This window comes from Athene cunicularia, assembly GCF_003259725.1.
Source record: "Athene cunicularia isolate RWA chromosome 6 unlocalized genomic scaffold, athCun1 chr6_part1, whole genome shotgun sequence".
In the NCBI taxonomy this organism is placed as follows: domain Eukaryota; kingdom Metazoa; phylum Chordata; class Aves; order Strigiformes; family Strigidae; genus Athene; species Athene cunicularia.
Window position 1 is genome coordinate 1,031,154 of NW_020799105.1, and position 26,765 is coordinate 1,057,918.

Sequence of the window (26,765 nt, forward strand, 5' to 3'; positions counted from 1 at the left end):
TGAACAGAAATTTTCATTTTATTGTTGGTATGTCAGTGAAAAGTTGACAGAAAAAAATCACTTTGTATAAAGAAAGGACAATAAAGCTGAAATATCAACAAGTATTAGAAACATGCACAGAACAGGACATAGCAAAGATATTTTCTGTTTTAAAATTCTTCCTCAAATGGGATTGGGAATGTGTGTGGCAAACAAAAATACATTAAGATAGTAATTTTCTCTGGTTTATTTCCTGCTTTGATTTTTCATATTTTGGAATCTGATGTTTTACTCTAACTTAAATTCCTAAATTTTGATTCCACAGCAACCCTTTAATAAGAATGACTTCTTAATTTCAAACAGTCTGCTCAAATGAGAGGTAGTCTGTTAAAGTGCATGTAAGAAAGTTGAATTTTTCACTGGATAAGAAATAAAGTGCAACTGATGGCAGACAGGCAGAATTTCCTAATTCTGTTTTGTGTGGTTTTATTCAGAGGTGTCATGTAATCTACTCCCTGTGACCTGTTACCTTAATTGCTTACTACATTTATGAATAGTTAGGTAAGCTCACAGTGATTTAGGCTGTTACCATGCATCTTACTTGTACCTTTCAGATAATACTCAAGTTACTGTTCTGATGCATAAGTTCAATATGTGGGAACTGAAGATGTGGCTATTTTTTCTCTTTTTGGTAACTCTTCTGTATCTACTGTATCTGTTTTTTCTCCCAGCAATTTTGTTACTATATTTCTTATCACTGTTACAGAAGTCTGTAAAAAGAGATGCATTAAATATGAATTGTGTATTTTAAGATATATTTACAATAAATATATAATTTTAGTGTCAGCAATAAATTAAAACCATACTATAATGGGTAGTAGCTTAATGGGACCAAAAATGTAATTCCAGAAAGATAAACAAGAAGTTTATTTTACAAAGTGATAGTAATGCCTTTCCATTTAAATAAAATGCTTTAATAAATAATAAAGTCCCTTTGCTCTCATAGAGAGTGGTGTGACACTGTTACATAGTGTCTTACTCAGGCTTTTTATTATTGTGACAGCAGTAGAGGTCTCAGCTGTGCTAGATCCATTGCAAACACCTGTAATGAAAGACAGATGTTGCCCTAATGAGTTGACATGCAGTATCCTTGCCAATTGAAAGAAAGAGGGAGAATTGGAAGCCTGGAGAGGTCAAGTAATATGCTTAGGTCACATACCATATGAGTGGCAGAACTAGGGATAATAACCAAGTCTTCTGATTGCTCATGATCATCGTTGAGAGCTATGCTGACCTACTTTACTGCTGACTTTTATTTTAAAAAATAAATCCTTGCTATGCATTTTCATAGAGAATTACACAGAGACCTTACTGCCTAGTGGTTTATCAAATAGTAATTTCTCATTCCCCTTCACCTCCTCTTTTGGATCAACTTTTCTTGGTAAATGGTAAGTCTATGCAAGCTTTGCTGAGGGGGAAAATTTATATAGTGCAAAATCTCATAAAGCTGCCAGAGTTTTCAGTATTCTTTTTAATGTGTGTTGATGACTAATTTACGTACTGTTGGCTTTATAGTTAATTAATGTTTTTAGTTAAATCCTTGTTGTGTAATAAAGGTAAACGAAATAAAAAAGCATAAAATGTAATTGAAAAGGAATAACTTGCATGCAAACATTTTCAAAACGGTGTTTCTGGGAAGTTTTATCAAAGTTGCAGAGCTTGTACTTATTACTTTAATTGCTTCAGGCTCAAAACTAAGTGTTAGTAAAGGCTCTTCAGAGCTGCGTGCTCTTGAACCTTTTCTGACTTCCCTGAAGGATGGAGTTGCTCACTGTCTAGCTTGGAGGTGCTTAGTTCCTTCTGTGGAATTGGATGTTAAATCCTAGCTGACATTCAAAGTGTGAAAGAAGGAGTAGAAGTGTGGATTTGGGGTTGGTTTGTTTGTTGTTTTTCTTTTTCACCTGCACCACCTGCCTCCTCTTCTGCATGCAAAATGGCAGGATCGGTAAGGCACTGAGACACATCTGCTAGCTAGCATACTACCTAGCAGACACATCCCTTAAGATTCATAGCTGTTAGCATGTATCCTGTCATTAACAGCAGGTGCTGACTGTAGAATTTTCACTTTGTCTGTACTTGCTTGAGAACCAATGCATATATTGCTGCTGCTTCTTCACAGTATTATGTTCCATCAAGCATGGCTCTGATACAGGGAGTATATGAACTGTAAATCTCTTTCCTTATATTTGTGAATAAAAGGTAAACAACAGGAAATTTCCCAGATTCTTTGAATCCTTGTTTTAACTTTTTATTATTTATTGCTGGTAGGAACAGGATAGAATCTTATTTTGTCTTTTTATTACTTTATAACTCTAGTTTTCTTCTATTCACCCACTTCAGCCTCCATTTTCTGGCATTTCCTGGTTTGCTTTTGTAAGGTGGCTCACAACTACATGGTTAGATAGTTGAAGCTGGCATTGTATGCAGTTGTTCTGGAAGATATTAAGAGAACATTTCATTAGTAAGAAATATGATCTTGCAAACCTAACTGAAGTACAATGACCTCATAGAGTAGATGGTGGATATTTTGTACTTTTGCCTTTGTTGTTTTAGTTATTTATACATTGCCCTGGGAGGGTCCAGGTAAAGAAGCAGAAGGAATGGAGACAGGGCAATGTGTTTAAGCCCAGAGAAAAGTCAGTGTACAGTTCCACCCAGAACGTGGTACTAGCTTCTGCTGATTGATTTTAGAGATCCTCACTGCTGCCTTCCTCCTGGGTATCAGGTTATAGTGGGTAAAAAGTCTATAAATAGAAATTTGCTGTTGATTGCTATAAATATCTCTCTATATATATAACATTTTATTTTTCTTGACAAATCACGAAGTTCTGAAGACCATTTTTTGGATAAACTAATATGAATTGTATAATTAACATCATGCAGCTGCTTTAGTTCACTGTGATATGTCCAAAGGTAATATTAATAAAAACATCTTAATGAAGTAAGTGCTACCAAAAAAAAAAAAAAAAAAAGAGTGGATAACAGATTTTTAGAGCAAGAATCTATATTGTTATAGTAAACAGTATTTACTTAATTTGTATTTATAGTAACCTAAGAGATATTAATTGCTCCGCTGTTTATATCAGTTGCAGTGCATAATTTCTTACCACTTATGGCTTTGCCTACATGGAATGCTCTCTGAATTTTGTTGTTTGCATATAGGGTATTAGTTAATGAGACATCAGTTTAAGTAAGCCATTTTGGCTCTTCTGTGGTCTAGACTTGCTCAAGTCTTACTTTTGTTAAACTGCAATAATTGCATAGATGCTGGTACATATCCTAGAGTCTGAAAATTAATGCTGGGATTGCCAAACAAGGATTAAGTAGTTCCTACATCTGAAATTTAATTTGCAGATGGTGTATCCTTAGAAATGTAGGTTTGTATTCCTAATAAATTCAGACAAGTAAATTCTGTTTGTCTATGAAAGAAATACAATTGATTTCCATTTTCATGGTTAAAGGAAGTTTGTTTTTTATATTTAAACTTCGTACATTTTCATTCAAAGTAGGTTGAAACCTTAGGCTATTGACATCTGACTAATGAAGATATTAGTGTTTGAAAATCAGTGGATCTTTGAAGATATAGCTTTATGGTCACAAGAAATAATTTGTATTCTCCTTAAGTAATTTGAAATATAAAAGCTAATAGAGCTTTTTTTTAAGCATCATATGAAAAAGCTGAGTACCGCATTAACAGAATTTACTGTATGGATATAGAACTTAAGTGAAATTCTAAAAATATTAATAATGAACAACTTAAATTTTCAAGCCTGCTGTACTGCTTAAAATATATTAACCTTAGGATAGTGAAAGTTTCAGACAGACATTTCTGAAGATCAATACACAACAGATTGTCATCAAATAATAAAATAAGAATTCTGGTGACCTGAAGTGTAAGGGGTTACAGGATTCCTGAAAGTTTTTTCTTTTCACTGTGTACTTCTTATTTTAATACTTAATGTTGAGAGGATTATAACAATAGACAGCTATTCCTTTTTTTATTGCCTGCTTTACCTCTTGAATTCCGTGATATTTTGTATTAATGATGTTGGATAGTTCAATATTGTATAAGGAAGAATTCGCCTTTGAAATGTCAGTGAGTTCTGTTTCGTGTTCCACAGAACGTTCATTACAGGGTAAGGGAGAGATTGCAGTTCCTGCCCTAGATTCCTTACTTGCATTACTCACTGTGGTTCTACTAACTGTAGCCCTCCTCTCTAATGTGAACAGCCTTTCCATTTTCCCGTTTCTTCAACAGCGCCAGGACATTAGTTCACTGCAGTTGCAGGAGAAACAGTGCCACCCGTTGGATTATCACTGTCATTCGTTACAGAGGTCCGGTCCTGGAAGGTGTGCTGATCCCCTTTACAGTTGTCAAGGCTTAATTCTGAGAGTATTTCCTCAATGCCTATAGCTCCCTGCAGTTTTATTATGTTGCTACATCCTTATTAAAATTACTAGGTGTTTGGGTTTTTTTGTTGTGGTTTTTTTTTGTTTTTTTGTGTTTTTTTTTTTTTTTGTGTTTGTTTTTTTTTTTTTTGTGTTTGTTTGGTTTTGGGTTTTAATTTTCTGTCCTTAATATGGATGCATAAATTTTGATTGCAGTTTGACTGCAACAGAGCAGTCAAAGCTCTTCTGGAGCATCTTGCTAGCAGTGGAGAGCAAAACATTTTTAGTTTTCTTTAAGTGGATTTTATCTGCAGCTTCTCTGACTCCTGCCTCAAAAAGGTTTTGTACACTTTTGTTGAATTCTGTGGCTGGATTTGTACATTTTTTTTTTTATAATTTAATAATACACAGTAACTATTCCATGTTTTTCTCCCTCTTTCCTTTAATCAGATTGGTGTTGACTTTTAACTTGATACTAAGTGCTTATTCAGTGTAGCTGCTAGCATATGACTTCACATTTCTCAATCTTAAACAAATAGTAAGTTATTATAAATTAAAAGATTCTTTCATTCCAGAAAGAGGGGAGTTATAATAGATGTGTAGCAATAGCAATATTGTGCCAAATGCACTGGAATAATAAACAGTAGGCAAGCTTCTCCCCATGGCCTGGTTAACAAAAAAGGCAATACTTCATATAAATGTATGCATTTTTCCTCCCTTAGATTCTAGTTGGGGTAAATTTAGGGTATCAGTCTGTCTATATTCATACCTCTAAGTCTGAAAATATGTATTATCTCCAATGACAATCTATCAAAGACTGTAATCTGAATCTAGACCTAAACTCAGTAACTCAGTAAGTCTACTTAGAATTAACACATTACACGTTCCCTTGTATTGCTTGCACTATGACTGTCAGGCTCCTTCCTAAAATGACAGCTTCAGAAAGAGGTCTGAAGCCTGTATTTAATGAAGAAATTTTTGTTTCAGTGTTTATTTGTTGCTTGAACAGCTGAGATTGTCAGCGAAAGTAGCAGTAGTGTGGTAGTATGCATTAGTTATAGTATTCATTCAGATTAATAAAGCTGCTCAGTCAGAACTGGATGACACCACTAGTTTATTTCACGCATGCAGTTGTTTAGATAATGGCTTAAATTTTAGCCACTTCTGACCTATGAAGTATTTTAACTGGCAGCTTGAGAAGCTGCATGTCCCCTTAGTACCCTGGTGTACCCAATTCTGAGCAATCAGTTCTCTGGGTTTATTTTAAGGGACATCACTTCTAAGCAGCTAGTTGAGACATGCCTACTTATAGACTATGGGACATTTTGTTTTGATTCTGTAGACCAGCAGATCAGATGAGTTACAGGAGACATAATTTTCCATCTGTTTCCTATCAGTGCAGCAGACAGGAATCTTTTCTGATTTCTTCCAGAAGAATTGCAGTCTAAGATATAAAAAATAGCTTATTGGTTTCATGTTTTCAGATTCTGGATTGCCCAGTGGATGGCATTCTTCAAGAGACAGAAACCTAGAGTAAGGATATTGGAAATCTAAGCTGCAATGGGTACACAAACTATCATGTACTTCATGATGCCTCAAGCCAAAATTTGAATGCAGAAATTTCAGTTGTGCTCCCCTGTGTAGATGCAGACCTACTTTGGGTAGAATCTGAAACTAAATATTCCCACAATATTGGAGAATCTTTGGGAGCCAGTAGAACAGACAATTGTATTGGCTTTATGTCCAGAAAAAAGAAATTAGAGACAGATGGAGATGTGATTAATCCAGCTTCTGATGCACTAGCCAGAAAAGCAAGTTCTACCTTGTTAATAAAGGCTGGATGCTAGACCAAACAAAATTATTGGTTCAAAAACTTCAACAGATTTAAAGGGGGGGAAACATTGGGACTGCAAGGTGCTTGAGGTATCTGTTTATTTTATCAGGACCTGCTGCATCAAGCTATTGTTTTAACCTGTTTGAAAGTTAACTATATTCTCAGTGGACAGGACTGAAGAGTAAATACATATTTTTACATAGTCTTACAATTACCCTGTGGATTTCACAACTGTGCATATAAATGGAAATTCAGTCTCATCTGTCATCACTCTTTGTTTACCTACCAATGAGCAGAAACTTACTTATGATAAAGCTGTAGTGTAGTGCAGTAGGATTGTCGCCATTTGAAATGAAAGAATATAGTTTAGCAGAGGTTAGAATCTGGGACCTAATTGTATACTGAGTTTCCCTGAGCTGGGATACAACTTTTGTCTCTTCTTCAGTGCAAGAAAGCATTCTATGATAATATATAGAATTTGAGATTCAAGAAGGTATCGTTTTTCTCAAGAAAATGACAGCTGAAATATAAAAATACTAGTTTATAATTTATTTTCCTTGTCTTTTTTTTTTTTTGCGTGTAAAAGAATAAATGTTTCGCTTCAACACTGTTAACTTATGACTCTTTTCTTTTGTAGGTTGTCTTAGTCTTCGCCCTTAGTATTGGTGCTCTTGTAATATACTTCATAGATTCGTCAAAGTGAGTATTCTAGTACATTTTCCTTTTGTGCAGCAATTAAACATCTTTAAATTGCTCCTTTCGTCTACTTCAAATCAGCACTTGATCTCATTGCCTGAGTGGGAAGAACTTTATACTAGTGCACGGTCTACAAAAATAACTCAAGAATGGGAAAAAGATCATATATAAAATAGATTGAACACAGTAACATTGGATCTGTGGAGTGAATAGAGGAAAACCTACTTTTGTGTGTTAATATTATGCATACTGTTACAAAATTATACTTTTCATGTTCATTTGGCATACATAGAATCTTTCAAATTCAAAACTGGGATAAGGCATACAGAGGAGTAGAGTATTTCCCAAAAATTTACAGTTTGCAGGAGGAAAAATAAGCATCTTGGGAGACTGACAGGAACACTTCTGAAAAACAGAATTAATTAGGCAGTATGAGCATTATATCTTGCATATCTGTTCAGATTTTCAACTCCCGGATTTGATAGATTTCTCCCAAGATAAGGTGATCCAGTAAAAATCTGCAAAGCATCTCAACATTTTTTAGATTTACACCAACATTGTAATATGGTGTTTTAGTTCTGGCCAGGCAATAGAAAGTTTCATCCTGATCTTTTGAGGTATGTGGTGGTTTGATGCAAACCAGTGTAACTAGCAATATCCTCTCTTTGATGTCATTCATACTCCACCCCTGTTTTCATATCAGGGTGGACTGTTTTCATATCAACTGTCAGTGGTGTAATAGACAAATTGGTAGCTTAACACAGAAGAGGACAGTAAAAAGGGACTTAATAGAATATTATTGTGTTGAATAATTATTTTGGGAGTATGATATTCTGAAGTATCAATAGCATTTTAGAGCTCTAGGACTACATATTTGCTGCTTTTCTCCAAACTAGTTTTAGGCTTGCAGCAGTTAAGATAGTATTCTGGAGTTACTCTATGTGAGCCAGCTTCACTGTCTGTAATGACAGTGGTTATGTTCTAACATAATCCTTATGTGCCTCAGAAAATCAGACATTTTACTGTTGAAATCTGTACGTACTGATATTTAGGTATGTGGTGGGCACCAGGAAAAGGAATTCTTGGATATGTGGATGTCAGCTCTGTATTGTGTGAGTCTCAACCATACCTTTGTAGCTTAGATGTGTCAAGCATAACACAAATAACTAAGGTAGAGATTTTCTTTATGGAGAGGAGCCAAGTAGTGGGGAAACTCAAGTTCTGTCTTGAGCTCCCTGAAGTGAGTACAATAGTTTTTCCTTAACATTGTGGTGAGTGTTCTCATTAATTTTAGCAAACTTTTCTTTAATGTGTCATCACTGAAGCACATAAGGTGGTGCTTTTCTGATGATCTTTTTAAAAACTGTTTAAAGCACAATGGCAAAGCTTGTGGGTTCCAAACATATCCAGGTCAAAAGTGTCAAATAGAATAAAACCTGTTTCCACTTATGTTTCAATTTCAGACTGACAAAATAGAGTTATTTGTCAGGGCAATTGTCTTTCATGAAACTAATGGGTTCTATAATGATTTTTAGGCACTGTGTTTTAGAAGCCTTTGCTTGATTGTTTTCCTCAAGGAGAGCAAAATGTGAGATTTCTCTGGGGTGCTTAAGCTTTCTGTGGGCCACCTAATCCATGTACTGCTACCAGCATATTGTCTACTCTGTCAATGGTGATCGAAAAGTGTTTTAACTGTAGGTTTCTCTGGGTTTTCAGCAAATGTTTAACTCCCAACTGCAGTTTAAATTCAGCAGCTTCAAGTTAATGTACTCGCACACTTTCACTTTGGTTTTTTCCTTCTTCTCTCTTACCCTACTTTCTTTCCACACATATGTCTGTCTTTACTCATTAGTAGTTTAATTCAGATTAGAAACTTCCCAGGTATATCTGTGAAGTGAAAAATTCTGCTTTATTCTGTATTAGCAGCTGACATGACACCCATTTCAGCAGTGTGGAATAAAATATAGTGATATATCAGTCTATTTAAGATCCCCAAGTGCATGATTAGTAAAAGTAATTCCTTTTAGATTTCAGTCAAACAGGAAATAAGGTAGGGTGAGAGGAATGCTTGTGATGTCCTCAACCAAACAACTGGAAGAACTGAGACTATGGCTTGTCCAGGAGCAGTGGAGACAAACAGGACCTAGTGCTCACACCAGACAGATAGTGACATATATCATTGTGTATTTTCCTTTGACAATGCATTATGTAACTGTTGTATTTTGCCTGTGCCATGGACACAGCTGTCATTTGATCTTATGCACATAGAGTGACGAAAGTCATGCCTTCAATAAAAAGGTGAAGAGTACTAGTGTAAGCATTTGTATAAAACAAAATGCCAGTGATCTGTGTATCCAAGACTCAATCTGTCAGTAGGTTTGAAAATGCAATGGCAGGTATGTCCACAAAGGAATCCTACATGACTTCATACATAAGGAGCATCAAGGAAGATGGGAATAACACCACCACTTTCTTAGTGAAGAAAGGGAAGAGTGGAGAGACCATTGACTTTTGTCAGGCAAGGATGTGTCATGATTAATTCCAGTGGAAGGCACTGAGGAAGTCAGTAAGGCTCATACTGAAGATAGTAGCCATTGCTCCCTCTGCTGTATGGGGAAGGTGACTGGATGCAAAATGAATGCTGTCAAAGCTGTGAGAGAAGGGTAAACTATGCTACTCAGTTCATCACTCTTAACAGACTAGTACCACATGAAATGGCATGTCCAGTGCAATGAAATTTGGGGATCTCTGAGGTCAGAAACTAGTACAGCTTCATCAACATAGTATCCTCCTTACCAGTTAGTCCTACATCTCAGCAGAACCAGTTAAGCAGCTTTGTGCTTCTGTAAAATAAGTCTGTACTAATTCTGGTTCTGGCACAATCTGCACCATACTTGTTACAAATCACGGGCAGAGTTGTGATGCAATACATCTGCTTTAATCTGAATTGACTTTTCTTGGTAAGAAGCAGTACTTAACTCACCTTTTAAGAAAAGATCTAGACAAAAATCACAAAAATAATAATTCTTGGTGGAAAGAATGAAGATTATTACTTTTGAAAACTATAGGGATTATTCCAATACCCTTCATTAAGATTATTCTGTTGTTTATTCAATGCATCTACTTTTTACAAGCCACCAGGTTGAATCATTGTCTCCTAGTACCACAAGACTTATATAGAACATTAACCTTTAAAGTGAATATGTACACTTTCAGTGATGCATGGTAGCAACTAATGAAAGATTTCAGTCCTTAAACTTGGAATTTATTTAGCAGAGAAATTACTAGCTTGTTTTCTCTGTCCATTAAATCCAGTTGTATACTGGTAGGAAATGTTTCATTTAGTAATAAGGACTAGACCCCTTCATTTATTTATAGAATCTCATTCATAAAATACTGTTTTCTTGGAGTATAGTATTTTTCAATAGTGTGAATAGCAGTTAAATGTGAAACATTTGCTGAAGAGATATTATAATATCACCTGTATAGTTATTTTAATCTTTAGGTAACAAATAACCAAATTATTACGTTTTTATTTTTAGAGATTCATTCACTTTAATGTCTGTCTTCCATTCTTAGTTTGAATAAAAGCTGAGCGTTCAAAGTAGTCATAAGAGTCGCCAAGAAGAGTTTCGATTAAGAAAGTGATCTTCTTTAGTACAGAATAGCATCATATATCCTAATGGTGGTCCTTTCCCAATTTATGTTTCTTTAAAATATGCCATAATATAATTTTCAAGGTAAGGAAATAATAGAATTATCCTTCATTCCTAAGAGGAAAATCTGATATGATATGCACTTTTTAGATGGTTTTCTAGACTCTGCTCAGTGTGCTGCAGTAGGATAGAGAGCTTGATGTCTGCCAATACTTTTTCATTTTTCATGCTTTTGTGTAAGTAGTTTTTACAAAATTCCTTCTTCCTGTGTCCACTTCTGTTTATTTTTCCACATGTAAAAGGTGTTTTAACAAATACATATAGAAGTACTTCTCTTATTTGCATCAGCATTCAAGAGGAATTGCTTATTTTCATTTCCATTTTTCATCCTGACCTCTGCATATCATACTGAATTAGTGACTTCAGCAGAGTAAAGAATAACGTTTCTTTGCCATGATCGTCTTTAGGCATGGTCAGGAAAGCCACTAGCAGACAACTCAATTTCCTGCTAAACTGGTAACTCAGGGCTCCAGTTTTCTATTTCTTGTAATGGCAGTAGCATGGAAAGCGTTCACAATGAGAATATCCTTTCCTACTCTGGTTCTGTTTTCTCTGGGGTGCGATGCAATGTAATATGGCACCATAGATAAAAGCTATTATTTTCAGGCGCTGTTTTTTTTTCTTTTTTTTTTGCCAAGAAGCTTGCTTTCTAATGACCAGTTATTGCTGTCCTGTCTCTTGAAGTTTACCTCATTTACTGTAGTCCCCTCATTAAAAAACTGATGTCACTGTAGAAATGATAGAGCCCATCAGTGGCAAGATGAAAACATAAAAACTCTTATAACCTGTTTTTTACGTTCTACTTGCATATGTTTTTTGGATTTTGTATTTTCAGAGGCATCAGTGTAATTATTCCTGAATAGCTGATTTTTTTCCAATATCGTGTCACATATTGTATTTGATTAGAATTGTGCATAAAAGTGCCATGTGGCAATAAGTGTAAAACAGCTGGATCTAAGAATAATAGTGTCACTGTGAATAGGAAGATTTATACAAATATACATATGGATGTATAGGTTCATGCTGAACCCTGAGCTTGTTCTCAAATGTTGAATTCTTAATCAGACAGCTTTATTTCTTTATGTATGTGAAAAATAAAAGAGTTAAACTTATAGGCAATTCTACTTTTTAAATGTTCTATATCTTTGCATATCTGAGAAGATTTCAGAAGTACTTGTACCTTTTGCATACTGATTGTATAAAATCCAGTTTTTCTAGATCTGATATACAGGGAATCCGAATACTGCCCAAATGTAAAACTACAAGTTTGTCTTAAGTATAACAATAGGAAAGGGCCCTTATTCAGATTCTTAGCTTGACTTTTAAACTAATTTTTAAAAATGAGCTTAGTGCTTTTTGCAAATGTGTCTATTCTAGGATTTCCTTACAGCTCTCCAAGTTTCTAAAACTGTCAAAAAATACCCTGTATATCTTCCTCTTTGCCCTTTTCATCAATGCTGTGACAGAAAACACAAAGATGTACTTTTAGCCACCACAAACTAAGGTTTGATTGACACTGATCATGCTCGGTGGGAGTGTGAGAGTTTAGCCTATTCGGGATTGCCTTAATTGTGAACTAATCTCTGAAGAATATGGGATAATGCATTTTAAACACAGTTTTAATTGATCAGATGAATTATCTTTACAGCACTGTTCTAGGATAGAGTTTATTGAGATACTGTTCTTTGACAGTGAACCACAGTTAATTTCAAAAATTAATGAAATAATTTTATGAGAATAAAGAAAAAACATCTTTAATTGTTAAGCTACTTTTTCATGCAGTTTAACTGCTGGCATTCTGGCTAGTCATTATTCATTCTTTTGTCCAGGTTTTAAAAATACACATATATATATAAAAAGTACACACATACATATTTGACTGCATTAAAAATGCACTCTCACTTCTTGACACATTAATTGTATTCTTAGAATCATGGGATGGTTTTGGTTGAAAAAGACTTTAAAGGTCATCTAGTTCCAAGGGACACCTTCCACTAGAGCAGGTTACTCAAAGCCCTGTTCAGCCTGGCCTTGAACACTGCCAGGGAGGGGGCAACCACAACTGCTCTGGGCAACCTGTGCCAGTGTCTCTCCACCTTCATAGTAAAGAATGTCTTTCTGATATCTAATCTAAATCTACCCTCTTTCAGTTTAAAACTGCAATCTCTCATCCTATCCCTACACTCCCTGATAAAAGTCCCTCCCCATCTTTCCTGTAGCCCCCTTTAAGTACTGGAAGACCACTATAAGATCATCTCCCCAGAGCCTTCTCTTCTGCAGGCTGAACAGCCCCAACTCGCTCAGCCTGTCCTCAGGGAGGTGCTCCAGCCCCCTGATGATCCTCATGGCTTCCTCTGGATTCGCTCTAACACATCCACGTCCTTATATTGGGGGCCCCAGAGCTGGATGCAGTACTCCAGGTGGGGTATTGTGTTCTGTTCTATATATGGATGACTTCTAGAAAGGATTGTCATTCCCTCCTGGAATACAGTTTTCTTGAACTTCATCTGTCTCCTGTGGTGCTTTTCAGTTCAGTTTTTTGGCCTTGTCTTTATTCTTTAGAGCAAGGCAAGTGTTTGCTGCCTACATGATTAATAGCAATATTAGCTGGAAACACAGATGTCAGAGATGCTATACTAGAAATTGCTTAACAAAATAATGTGAAATGAAAAGTCTGGTTTCTTGTTTTGGAAGATTCACACTATTTTTTACCATTGTATGGGAATAGATTAGGAAGGGTGTATTGGAAATAAATATTGTATATGAAGAATTTCCCATGTGAGAGCACAAGGAAAAAAGTGTCATTAGCAAGTTCTCTAGGAATGTTTTACTAGAAAAATACCTTTTTTTCTTAAGTGGCATTTTATTTCAAGGCCTTATGAACTCTTATTTTGTGCAAATATATGAGGATAAGTTGTGATTGTGTTCTGTGTTTGGCTTAGCAGCAGTAGCAAGCAAGCAGCAATGGTTTTCTGAAAGACATTTGATTTAGTGCAGCAAAATGTTCTATAGAAATACTACAGTTATTTAAATCTGTTACAGATACAGACTTTCACAGCCCAAGAGAATTCACATTTTTCTCATTTCTTTGTTTTACGGATATTTCTGAGGTATGAAGTTTAACTGAATAGCTCGGTCAGTCAGCGTAAACACCAAAAATCAAGCATTTTTAGATACCAATCTCATATTTTCATTACAAATCAGTCAGCTTTTCCACATCACCTGGACCAATCCACAAAACATTTTGATGACTTTTTCTCAGTTTCATGGCCCTTAGGGGAAAAAGCGATTGAAGTTTCAGTTGCAAACCAAAACGATTTCATGGTGTTACATCTGAATTTCGAGTGAATCCCAGTGGCCTGATTTATAAAAAAATTAAGTTGAAATTAAGTTGATCAGAAATACAGTTCTTGAAGAAAGTACAGTGTTTTGATCTTTGATTTTGTTATTTCACTAAATATTCTAATAAATTTTATTATAAGAGATTTCAGTTTGATTCATTTTTTTTAAAGTGCTGTGAATTGTATTTTACTTTTACCTTTATATGTCTTGCAGTTTTAAAAGAATGCTCTTTTCTGCTCCGGTAAACACTTTTAGAGCTGTATCATTTAGCTGAGGACATCCCTTGCAGTTCAGGCTCCTGTGCTCTTAAGTATTGGATTTACCAGTATTTTGAGTGTGTACAGGTTCTATGTAGCATTTCAGTCGTGATATTTGAGGAATCAAGCAGGGCTTGAACAACACCATGCTTTGTGTCAACCCTTCCTACTTATAGTGAAATTTCCTCATGCAAAAATATTATAATTATGTTTATAAAACTGTTCTTTGTCTTAGTGTACTCATTAACCCACACTAAGTGGCCTCTGGAATGTTTCTTCATACTTTTAAGTACACATTAGAGTTAATATATATATTTTTTTCATGATGTGTGAATAGAGATGAAGAAGCTGACTTTAAATTCCAGGATCTGGTACAAGCAAATGTTGTTAGGTGATATTTACCATTGCTCAAATTGCTAAAATTACAACAGTCTCTATCTTGGCAAGTAGATTAAAACAGTAATATTCCTTCCATAATGAAAATTCTTGGTAAATGATACAGTCTCATACAGACTATCCAAATCCCCCATGGTGCCCTGCAGTCTGTCTCCTTGTCAATTTTAACTTTTTTGTTCGTTTTAATTTTGCTAATACTGCAGCAATTTCTGGCCATTTCTGTGAGCTGATAAATTTTGTCCCATGCTGAAGTAAATCCAGGTTCATTTATTCTGCCCCCATTCCTTTACAAAAAGAGGGAAAAATAAAGAGTTGATTCCTAAAAACAACTTACTTTTATTAACTGCTCATCAGTGAAACTGAGTGATAGGTGTCATTTTCTGATGTAAAGAAAATTTAGGTAAATACATAAACTAACTTCTCTTGAGTTATTACTTTAAAGTCACTTGGTTTTTACTATTATTTCAGAAATGTAACTTCAGCTGTTCGTACTGCTTATTCTTGGTAAATGACAAAATGTATGGTTTATAAAGACTGTCAGCACGTTTTAAACTGAGATTTTCACTCATAAGTAAGGGCTAATATTATCTTTACTGTGTTGTAAGAGATAACCAAGCATTGGTTTAAGTGATTTGCAGAAGAAATTCTTATTTGTAACAATGAATGTTAATTTTCTTCATTGCTCTGCAAAGTTTCATGGGAAATTGTCCATAGCTAAGATTCATTGTTTTCATAATAGCATGTTACAGTTGAAGCCAGGTGGGTATGCAATGCAGTGCATGGCCTCTGCAGGCAATTGAATATCAGAAAGATGGAAGGCCTTTTTTAGGCATAGATGTTGTTAATTATGAATGAAATCCAGCAACAACTGTATGTCTTGGATTATTATAAGTGCTGGATTGTTATAAGGCAAAAACCAAAAGAAACAAGCCACAGTGAGGGCAAAACACCCCAGATAATTATCCTTCATGTGTTGTGTATGCTTAGCTGTCTAGGACAAAGGGATTAGATGTGATCGTATGTTTTCTAAGTTTATTGGTAGACCTCTATCCCTTGAGATACAGCAACCAATCATTATGGGTGTTACCTTTCTTGAATTGTTAAAAAAGTTGGATATAGTGAAGCCTACCTGTAGAAATTAGATGCGTGTTTTATGTGCTATCCATCTCTTAGCTCAATGTTTACATTTATTCTCTGACGTGTTCAGAAAGCTTCAATTTGTTAAATTATATGCAGATAAAATTTGTAAAAAAGCTACCTGAATAATTTCCCCAATCTACTTATGAATTGAGGAAGATTGTAAAACTTCTTCTTAAAACTTTCTAGTATTCTTCAGCTAGGTTATAATCAGAAAGAAAAGTAATTCCTCTGTATGTGTTTCTCATATTAGTTAAACAACATTGGATTATGATGATTTTCACTAGCTGTACATAATCACTGGGTAGGCAATATGGAAATATCTTGTGTTCTCCAGACAAAACAATGCAATGAAGTTTCTATTAATCATTGCCAGTAGATTGTGTTTGCTCAGTGGTCAAAATTAATTGCTGCAGATTAATGAAATGAGAAATACTGTGAATGAGTTTCAGATAAAATGGCAAAAAACCCAAGTATAATTGGCTAAGATCTGGAAAAATTTTTTATTACTGTTTTTACTCCTTGGTATTATACATAAATCCTTAATAATCCTGATACACAACCTTGATGATGTGATAAATTGCAATGGGATAAATTTTCTGAAGTATTAGGCCTTGTAAAATATTTCAGTAATGTTGAACTTTCTGGAAAACATCTAAAAAAGAGAGAAATTAATAAATTAACTTGTGGCATGAATCACATCTGTTTGTATATGCAGCCCTGTAAACAAACAGTAATCATCTTCTATTTGGTGTGTTTTCAGTATTTTACTAACCAGCTTGTATTTCAACATGTAACTTTATTTCAGCTGCCATGATACAGAATCTCTGAGTTGCTGAGATTGTAAGGGACCTCAAAAGATGGCTTAGTCCAACCCTCCTGCTTCTAACAGTGTTACCTAGAGCAGGTTGCTGAGGACTGTGTCCAGTAGGGTTTTGAATATCTCCAAGGATGGACATTACAGTCTCTCTGGGCATCCTGTTCTGGTGTTTGATCACTCTCACAGTGGAATGTGGAGGTTTTCCTCATGTTTTTTTGGAATTCCATGTATTTCAGCTAGTGCCATTTCCTCTTGTCCTGCCATTGGGTATCACTGAGAAGAGTCTGGCTCCACTTTATTCAAAAAGGAGGCTCCACCAGGTATTTATACATGTTGATAAGATCGTGCTGAGCCTTCTCTTTTCCAGGCAGAACAGTCCCAGATCTCTCAACTGTCCTCCTATGACAGTGCTCCAGGCCCTTAATCATCTTTTTGGCCCTTCACTGGTCTCAACCCTGTATGTCTGTGTCTCCATGCTGGAGACACATTTCCTAATGCAGCCTGGGATGCTACTGACCTTCATAACTATGAGGGCACATTGCTGGCTTATAGTCAACTTGCACACCAGGATCCTCTGGTCCTTTCCTGCAAAGCTGATTTCCAGCTGCAGCCAGTTGCATGGTAAGGAATCACTGAAGTTGAAGCTTGTATCAGTTTGTTATTCCAAAAATAAGTCAGTAATTTTAAATAACAAAACTTTATGCATGCAGTGATATTTTTTTGTTTTTATTTGTATTAAAATGTTGCTGGATAGGCCTCTATGTAAATATCTGTCACTTGAATTAAGTGTTTACACTGAGCATAGCAGACTTAAGAGTTTGATTTTCAAGAAACTTAAGTCCTCATTTTTCATGAGTCAATTCTTGTACAGTTTAAATTTTCAACATCTCTTGGAATATTAGCTGCACAAACGAGAGTAATGTAATTGAAGAATAAAATCATTTTTTTTAAGGGCTAGATGGAATTTGATAATGTTTTTTTAAGCACTTTCCCATTACTTTTTCTTTCTCCAATTTCTACTGAATAATCAGAAATTTGGTTTTGATATGGACAAAAATCCATATCACTGTCATGTTTGCAGGAGAGCATGACATGTTGCCCTCTCTTTTAAGGATGAATGGAGTAAACTCAGCTCTGAATTAAGTATTGTCTAATTTGAGCAGCCTGTTAGCTATATTTACATAACAAGGCTTTTTCAAAGGAGCAGGATTTTACAGTAAAACCTGGCTTTCTATTTCTTGGAGAAGAAAAGAAAAATTTCACAGCAGTGAAATTTCTAGACTAGCATCAGCAGAATAGCTTAAGCTTTGGTAAGGCCTCAAAGCATTCTTCTTTTTCTGCACTGCTGTATCAGAAATACGTAGACAAACTAATGAGAGAGTTTGGAGAAAAAGGAGAGATGAAAAGTTTAGGAAACTTCTTGTGACAGATAAGTTAAAGGAATGAGGAGCGGTTGTTGGAAAAGGATTTGTTTAGCTTGGAGAGAGGAAAAAACCCTCCACCTTGTGATATAGGGAGGGCAGACATGGCACCATTCCAGTATGTAAATGGAAGGGTAACCAAAGGTTACACATCTTCGTGGTGTTTGGAGAAACTGTAAAATCTGTATAATGTACAGCTTTTCAGATTTAGTTTGGAATTTAGGAAAGTATGATAGCTGTGATAGTGGTGAAATATTGGAAAAGATAATCTAGAATGTTTGTGGAATTTCCTGCAAAATGAGCTTTGAAGAAAATAAAACACCTGGTATCTCAGTTGTAGATTTACTTGATGATACTCTGGTTGGTAGGATGGTGAACTCTGATTATTTTGTCTTCAGTAACGTTAAGGTGACTGTGTGGCCTAAAACACTGAAAGGAAATGAAGACCACTTTGTTGCCCTGAGGATCTAAGCCTGCAGAGCATCAAGGGTATTTATAGGATTTCAATCTTACAAAAATATTTGTTGTCTAAAAAAATACTCTTGATAAAAGGCTAACATTTAACACACTCACCTTTCACAGCACAGTTTATTGTTTATGATTATAGTCTCTCAATAGACTGAAATGGATCCAAGCACAGGGAAAATGTGTGATCCTTTCTGGTCCAGACTCTCCTTTCATAACATGTTGTATGCAGTTCAAGGTTGCAGTTATTCAGATAGGAGTTTTGTCTTTTTGTGTATCTGATCAGTGAGAAATAGGTGGTTTTTTTTTTTTTTTTTTTTTTTTTTTTTTTTTTTTTTTTTTTTTGTTTTTTTTTTTTTTTTTTTTTTTGGGGGGGTGGTGTGTTAGTTTTTTTGGTTTGGTTTTGGATTTTTAAGCTTTGTGTGGGATACCTGAGATGATTAAAGGGGTATGGCTTGACCAAGACTATAGCAAACTGTTGCCTCACCTGGCAGTTTTTTTCCAAGCAAGTGATCATTGATAAAGGGCATACGAATACCACTGTCTGGTATTCAACACTCCTGTGTGCCAAACTGCATCTTTCTTTCCCAAATAATTGTTCCTGCTTTTGTGTACTGAGAAATCAAAAGGCATCAGGTTAAACATTTGGGTGAAAAAGGACTGCAAATCAATAGCTGCTTCTAGTTGATTCCTGTCAGTCTTTTTTGCTTTCTAGCTCTGTTTTGGAAAGACTGTCCCTGTATGCTCTAAATCCCATTAGTTTTTGTAGGGCAGGATCTCAAAGTTTGATTTGTGCAAGAGTAAGAGAAGTCTTTTACCTGAACGTTCAGAGCAGATGTCAGGCATAATCAAGCATGTCTGGAAAAACATATTTCTAAAATATGTTCTAAGTTCCATAGTTTATCCTCTGCTGCCTGCTTGCATAAATCTTGCATTACTTTTGATCCCATACTCAATTCGTATCTCTGCATGAACTCATAGGTCTGTGAGGCCAGTGAAACCAGAGTGGTAAAAGTACCTGTTAACTCAGTACTCCAGAACCAGTGTCCTTTTTTAATTTCTAACCATGTATATCAATTTATTTTCTTATTCAAGGTAACAACCAATGCTACTGCTAGAATTTTCCTTGTCTGCCACATATAGTAATATGAAATGTCCCTCCCCTGAACACATGAAATTAGTCTGAAAAATGTGCTTCAGGGAGTAATTGTGTGGTGTTTTCCATGTACTGAAAAAATCGTTGCAATAGATCTTCCAAGCTTCTCATTCCTGTGGTAATAAGTAAGGTAACAAGTTTATTGGCACCATTATAATTAGATACACATTCTTTTGATAATGACCTGGATCTGAGTTTAAGAAACATAGATAAAAAATTTAGACTAGCATTTCGTTGCAGCTTAGATTCCAGTAGCTTTCACTGGGAACAAGTTGTCAGGAAATCTGTCCAGTGTTTATTTTCACCTACTCTATTCAGTAATTTGGAGGTTAGTTTGTGTAACGAAACTGTATAGATCACATTTATGGCATGCTCAATTTTAATTCCCTGTTTTTACAAACTCATACCATGCTACACGATGTGTTTCCAGTATTGCTGTGAGAACATATTCTTAAATTACATTCTAAATTCTTTTAAAAAGAACACCAATATATAATTGATACTCTGGTTAGAACCTTTCTTTAGTTTTCATCCTTTTCCTCTTTTTTCAAATGAATCTCTGTGGTTTTTGTTTCATCTCAAAGCATCTGACAATCTGGAAATACTCATGCTTTCCTCTTGGACAGGACTTGCTGTCCCTCTAGAGAGATTAGTTGTGCACACTGAATTAACAGCATTCTTGCTCACCACTGGGCAAAATCACAAATCTATCTAATATAAAAGAGGAGATAACTTGGTGTTTTAAAAATACCAGATACCATATAGCTGTTATCAAAACATGGCTTTTATAGAAGATTCCACATTCAACTCCACTCTGAAAGGCAATCAGTGTCTTACCCTCTGCTTTTTAAGCTGCAGATACAAATAAAAATGTGACCTCTCTTCCTTTTTGCCCTCCCTTTTTTCTGCCAGCTTGACATACTGTAGCTTTTGGGACACCCCAGTAGTTGATGAGTCATTTCTGCTTAAAATTAGAATTCCTTGCAGCAAGGACACCTATTCCACTTTTGACGTGTATGTCATTTCTCACAGTCATGGGGCCAACTATGCCATGTTAATTAAGCAACTAGGACTTAAAAAAAGTTATCTCTTCAAAAAATACCAGAGCTGGATTCCAACAACACTGAAAAAAAGAAAAGGAAATCCCATATACGTAAACAGGGATACTTGCATGCTTCCCCCCCTTCCCTGTACTTTGCTGACATTTTGAGCCTTTTTTTAGATAGCTGGTGCAATTTAATGAACATCGCTATCCGACCCTTCTCTCTTCTTTTTTTTTTTTTTTTCTTTTTTTTAAATTCTTTTTTAAAACCCATTGCTGAGACCTGATAGAACTCTAGCTTCACAAAGGGAACTGTAAGATCTGATTAGTATGTACAGAAGAAAAGCTGTAATGGAGCATTACAATATTATATCCTTTTATTTGTGAGGCCCTTGAAATATGCACAGAAAGAGTACTGCAAGAGAACAGTGATCAAATGATCAGCTGTATTCAGCAGAAGGTACACGTGATAGGGTACCCTATATAAGCCTCAATAATATATAGAGAGCATAAAATACAAATATGATTAATAATAAAAAGGCCGTTTGTTTCATTGTAGTAGGTCTTGCTCACTTTAACAGTCATAAACTTTTTAATACTTTTATCAGACCTGGTGCAATTAGAGGGAGTGGGGCAGACTGTTCTGTGGCAAAATTGTATAGCTTGTAGCATATTTATTCATCTGGTACAGATGGGGAAATTATTTGGCCTCAAAAATGAGGGCCAGACACTTGTGTGAAACAATTTCATGGCACATAGAACTGTTTCAATGCAATGGTTTTTTTTCTGGAGATTTACAGACTTTTTTCTCACAGGATCTGTACTTTGATAGGCCCTAGAAATGGTGGATTCTATGCAAGTTGGTTTCTTTGCAACATCCATAAAATAATTAATTCTTATAATTCAGAAATTGCAGAAATTTGCTAAAGACAGTTTGATACCTCTAAGATTCATTAGCTAATTTGAGTCTGACAATCTGATGCTAAAAGATACTGCATCAGCCACATATGTTGTTCTTGATAGTCTTTTGATTTTAATGTTTTCTCAAAACAATGGAATTCTCTATTTACATGTAATTATGTACATTTCTATTCATTATACTCCATCTCTACTGAAAAAGATTAGAATTTTTCAACAAAGGTATCTCAGTTTCTATTTCTGTGAGAAAATGGTATTATAAGAATAAAGTTACATTGAGTCTATGAAATATGTTTTGATATTATTTATACTATTAAACAGTATTCATTCTGAGTAAAAGTCTACTTACTGTAACTGAACTATTTCTGCTATTCACAGTCATACTAGTCAAAATACTCTTAGATAACTTAGATTTTTGAAAATAGAAGGCAATACTGAAGTTAACAGTTAGTATACTATTATTTAATCCATTCATGTGAAGAAAATCCATTCTTCACATAATGTTTCTGAATAATGCTTTAAAAAGTCTTGTAAAGCTCTTTGATAACTTTTCACCTTAATTTTCCTCACCTTATATCTGAAATTTGTGTTCAGTGACATGCATTAATTTATCATCATAAAATTCAAGTGAGAGATAATTAAGATCCATAAACTTGTATCAGAATAATAATAAAAAAAATTAAAAATCACCTTTTCTGAGTAGCAATCCAGTATTATCAGTCACTCCATATAAAGCCCTGTAACACTTTTACAGTATTACAGTTTTACTGTATAATTGAAATGTTGCAAACCTTTAAAATTAAGAAAGACAGTAGAATAAAAGAGGAGAAAATCAAAGGAATGAATAACTTCAGGGTTATTGTGGCTTGCCTTAATTAAAATTAATTTTCAGTAGGGGAATTTCTTTGAACTGTGGACTCTTAACTGGAGGAAACATCAGCTAAAATGGAATTTATTGTTTACTGATTTTGAAAATTTTATAAAGAATAAATAAAGCTAAGAATTAAATTTCTTCTGACCACTATTGATGATTGCTTGTCTATTAGAAAATTGTGGCATGTTTCACATTTTTCATTTAATGTTTAAATGCATATGAAGATATTGTGATATCTTAGGTTAAGGATTTCTTAATTTTTTTTATTTTTTTTTTTTTTATTATTACTGTGGCAGTAGACCATGAAGTAGGCTAAATGTGATTGTGAAATACCACTGGTTTTAGAATTTAAGCCAAAACGCCTATTGTGATCATTTTGTCATAATAAAGCAATTCCTACAGTATTTTGCTTTAAATGCGTGTCTTCTGATCAGAAAGATATTCAGACTTCATTTTAAAGATGGAGTGTGATACCAAGTCTCTCATTTACTTAGAGGACTAATTGCAGTGGTTAACTGGACCTTGCTGTTAAAAATGTACGTTAATTTTCAGTGCAGAAATTTGGCCACTTACCTCCTTTATTTCCTGTTAGTGATCATTCTACAGTAATATTTTGTAGAGGTATCTCTAGGCATGTGCAAATTAAGTGTGTGTCCTGTCCGTGTCCCCCCCCCTTTTTTTTTTTTAATATTAAATGAATTGATTAAGCTCATTTTCAGTTTCTTAAAATAGTACAAGTTTTTAGACTGAATCGTTGTAGCAGCTTTTTTGTCTGAACTCTTTGGCATTTCCATTTTATTTCTAACATTTCAGTTCAAGCATTTTACAGTCCAAGTTGAATACTACTGGCTATCAGTATTTCAGTGATTACTTAATTTCAGTGAAAACTACATTTTCTTGTTCTGCTCTGGTTATCTATGAAAGTCATGATAGCTATTTGTACGATAGCTATTTATGAAAGGCAAAGTTAATGTAGTACTCTGTTTTTAACTGCTGCCAACTTAGCCAAAACAAAAACAATATCATGCTATTAGTTTTGAAGAAAACTTTTCTTTTAGTCTACATTGTAGAAGCTGTTTATTGTTTGAACTGAAGCCCAGGATTCAATTTCGTTCAAACTGATTCAATCTGTCTTCAGTGATAGCTATATACATTCTGATATATTACATGTGTAGATTATCGCGTATTACATACTACTTTTTCTGTGTGTATGTATGGAAATCCCATTTCTGAAGACATAGTCTTAAAACTTGAATTGATCTGAATGTGTGTGTAGATCAGCACAGAAGTTTGCTGTAGCTGCTTATATAATCTTTGTTCTCTCAGTTTCTCTCACAACTTGTGATGTACTCAGCATGAAGAAAAAGATACAAAGACTTTAATGAATAGAATTAAAAAAAAAAAGTGGTTTTGTTTTTCCTGAACAGTTTCACTGCCGTAGCATTAGTTTGTGTCTGCTTGTAAAAGTCTGTAAAGGAGAAAAGTACAGAATAGTAGTATCCAGTCTGTAAACCATTAGCAAGTGGCATTATTATTCTTTGATATGGATTTTGTTTTTAGAATAAATTCATAGTCATATAAATCAGAAAATATGATCAGTAAATTCAGCCTATTTTATACTGTTTGCCTGTATAATCTATAAATAAATTATTTTTTATTAAACTTCAGAAAGATATCATTTCATACAAGTAATGACTGAATATAATATGGAATGTAGACAAGTGAATATAAAGAGTATTGTTTGGATTATGTGTGGTATGGGGGGAGGGGGGTTTGGTGTGGTGGTTTTTGTTGGGTTTGGTGTTTGGTTTTTTTTCCAAACACTGTTGCTAAGTCACAGGGTTGTAAATACTGTCAGGATATATTTTCCAGAACATAAATGGAAATGAGTCTATATTCCACATAACTGCTCAATTCCTTAAGCAGGAGGGAGGCACTTGTTTCTGTTTTCTGTCAACCTAATATTTTAAATGAAGATGTGTAGGATTAGCTGGCTTTGAAACAGAGATGAAGGGTTTTATGCAGTGATGCTGTTATTAGGTAAGTATGGTAGCACTGAAGCACACTAATAAAATGCAGATGGAATAAGTATTCCTTAAAACATATTATAAAGGGTAATTATTCAGAAAATTTGATGTCATATGCCTATCTGTAATGGACTTCAACCCCAAAATTAGGTTGTTTGTTTTGGGGGTGGGTTTTTTAATCAAAACCAAAATGCAGATTCTCTGTCTGATCATCTGGAAACTAAGATTTACAAATCAGTCTGTATTCTGTCTTTCTTGCAGTATCATTAACACTAAAGCTTTTACAAATTAATTCTAAGTGATATTTTGATGAGTTATGCTGTTAGAACTGTAGAATAAGCAAACATTCTTCTACATATATGTTGGTGACCTTCTCCATGAAATACATGCCATTTAGTGAGACCATGTATTGGAAGACATACTGAGGTAGAAAAGGTTCCCTCTTTGCATAACAGCTTTTCTGTTAATAATTTATTAGCATATTTTTTTCTTATCACATTGAAAGTGAATTGTCTGCAAAACAGACTCCTTTTTTTTGAGGTAATTTATAAAAGTCAGTGAAAATCAACAAGGGATTAAATTGATTTTGTGTAGTTGATTATTTCTTTACAGTTTCATATTTAGGAATGAACTTTCCCAGCTTTTTAGCAAGATAATGCCTTTTTTCCATTTTTGTTTTCCTCTGGCTCATCATAGCAGCTCTATATTCTGTGTCAATGGATGTGGTAGCATCTGTGTAAGGATAGCCAGGACTGCATCAGATGCAAATCCCCTTTCTTCAGTGAATCTTTATATCATCCACTTCAGAGACAAGAGCGTATGGCAGATTCATCAGCACAAAGGAGAACAAGGGTACTGGATAAGCATTGCAGGGATTAGTAGGATTTTAATGGTATCAGGGAATTTAGGAGAAAGTCTGTTTAATTTTTCTCTCATACCTGTGCAATTTTGGAGCAACTTTACTAAGCCAAAAATGTTGCATAATGTACATTGGGAATAAATGGCCAATGAATCACATTCTAATGCCTGACCTTTTAAGTGATGCTTGTCAGAATAAGAAATCACTTGTCTATAAATAAAAAAAGGAAACTGGAGACATGAAAACAAAAGCTGTCTCTACATTAACAACTATTTGTCCAGAAGTAGTACTTGTTCTTTGACTAAAATAGTGTTAAGGACCGTGTGTCCACACTGTACCTTGAAGGGAGTTCAGACTAGGTCTAGTTGGCTCCCAGGGAGTGAAGACTCCTTAGCAATTGAGGGCTGTTAGGTGTGTCCCTGGAGCACATCCTTCTACCTAGATTCATCATAAAGGAATCTGCTTTGTGTGCTCTGACACTATTCTTCAATAGAAACTAAAATCCCATAGGTATGTACAGTCAGGAGATAAACTTCAAAAATGTGGTTTTGATTCAAGCTAAAATGCTAATGTAAATACATTGTAGGAGATTCTAGACCCCTTCTACTATAAGGTGAGAAGAAACTACCAGATCATGAGAAAATATTGGTAGGATATAGGAAATAGTTTTTAGTACCTCATTAGCTTGGTGAAAATCAGCACACCTTGATGCTGTCATCTCCTCCTTAATCATCACAGAACTCAGAATTTCCACACTTTCTTGTTGACTTTCACAATTATGGCTTTGGTAGTAGGATGAACAGCTTTTCATCACTTATAGAATACCATAGCTTCTCTTAATAAAGATTCATAGAATCACTTTTTTGTTTATATTTTTAAGACTCTCATCTGTTGTTACTTTGTTGACCAAATTCGCAGCTGTTTTTTTTTTTGTTTAAGACCATATGACATAGTTTCAACACAGAGCCAGAAATTGACACTATTACTTGAAATTAAGGCCACCTTTGCTCAAATGATTTTCACATCTTGGTTGAATGTACTTAATGAGATTTTGTAGAATTATTTGTGGTATGATATCAATCCTATTTTACTATTCCCAGCCTGGTAGTGAGTCACAGAAAACCCAGAGATCTGGACTGTAGTTTATTGTTATTACCATGTGCAAGCTGCTTACAACCCGTTTTTTGGAGCTGCCAAATATCTGTATCTTCTATTGACTTTACTGAAAAAGTTATGCCAGAAAATCTAGCTTCCAGCCCTGGTGCATGAGTGGGTTGGTTTGTTCTGATTTTTTTTTTTTTTTTTGAGACTTCATTGTGGGATATCTAAATTCTTCACCTCAGTCCTGATATGGGATCTGAGAGTTGAAAAAAAACC

General features: G+C 34.8%; 1 protein-coding gene across 30 annotated transcripts in view; it reads left to right on the plus strand.

Moving 5' to 3' along the window:
- KCNMA1 (potassium calcium-activated channel subfamily M alpha 1) overlaps window positions 1–26,765 on the plus strand; it is a 529,533-nt gene that overhangs the window by 262,960 nt on the left and 239,808 nt on the right. For all 30 annotated transcript variants that reach the window (XM_026850996.1, XM_026850999.1, XM_026851000.1 and 27 more), the window contains exon 3: window positions 6,900–6,961. In XM_026850996.1, the coding sequence (XP_026706797.1) occupies window positions 6,900–6,961 (62 nt within the window). The remainder of the gene's footprint in view (window positions 1–6,899; window positions 6,962–26,765) is intronic.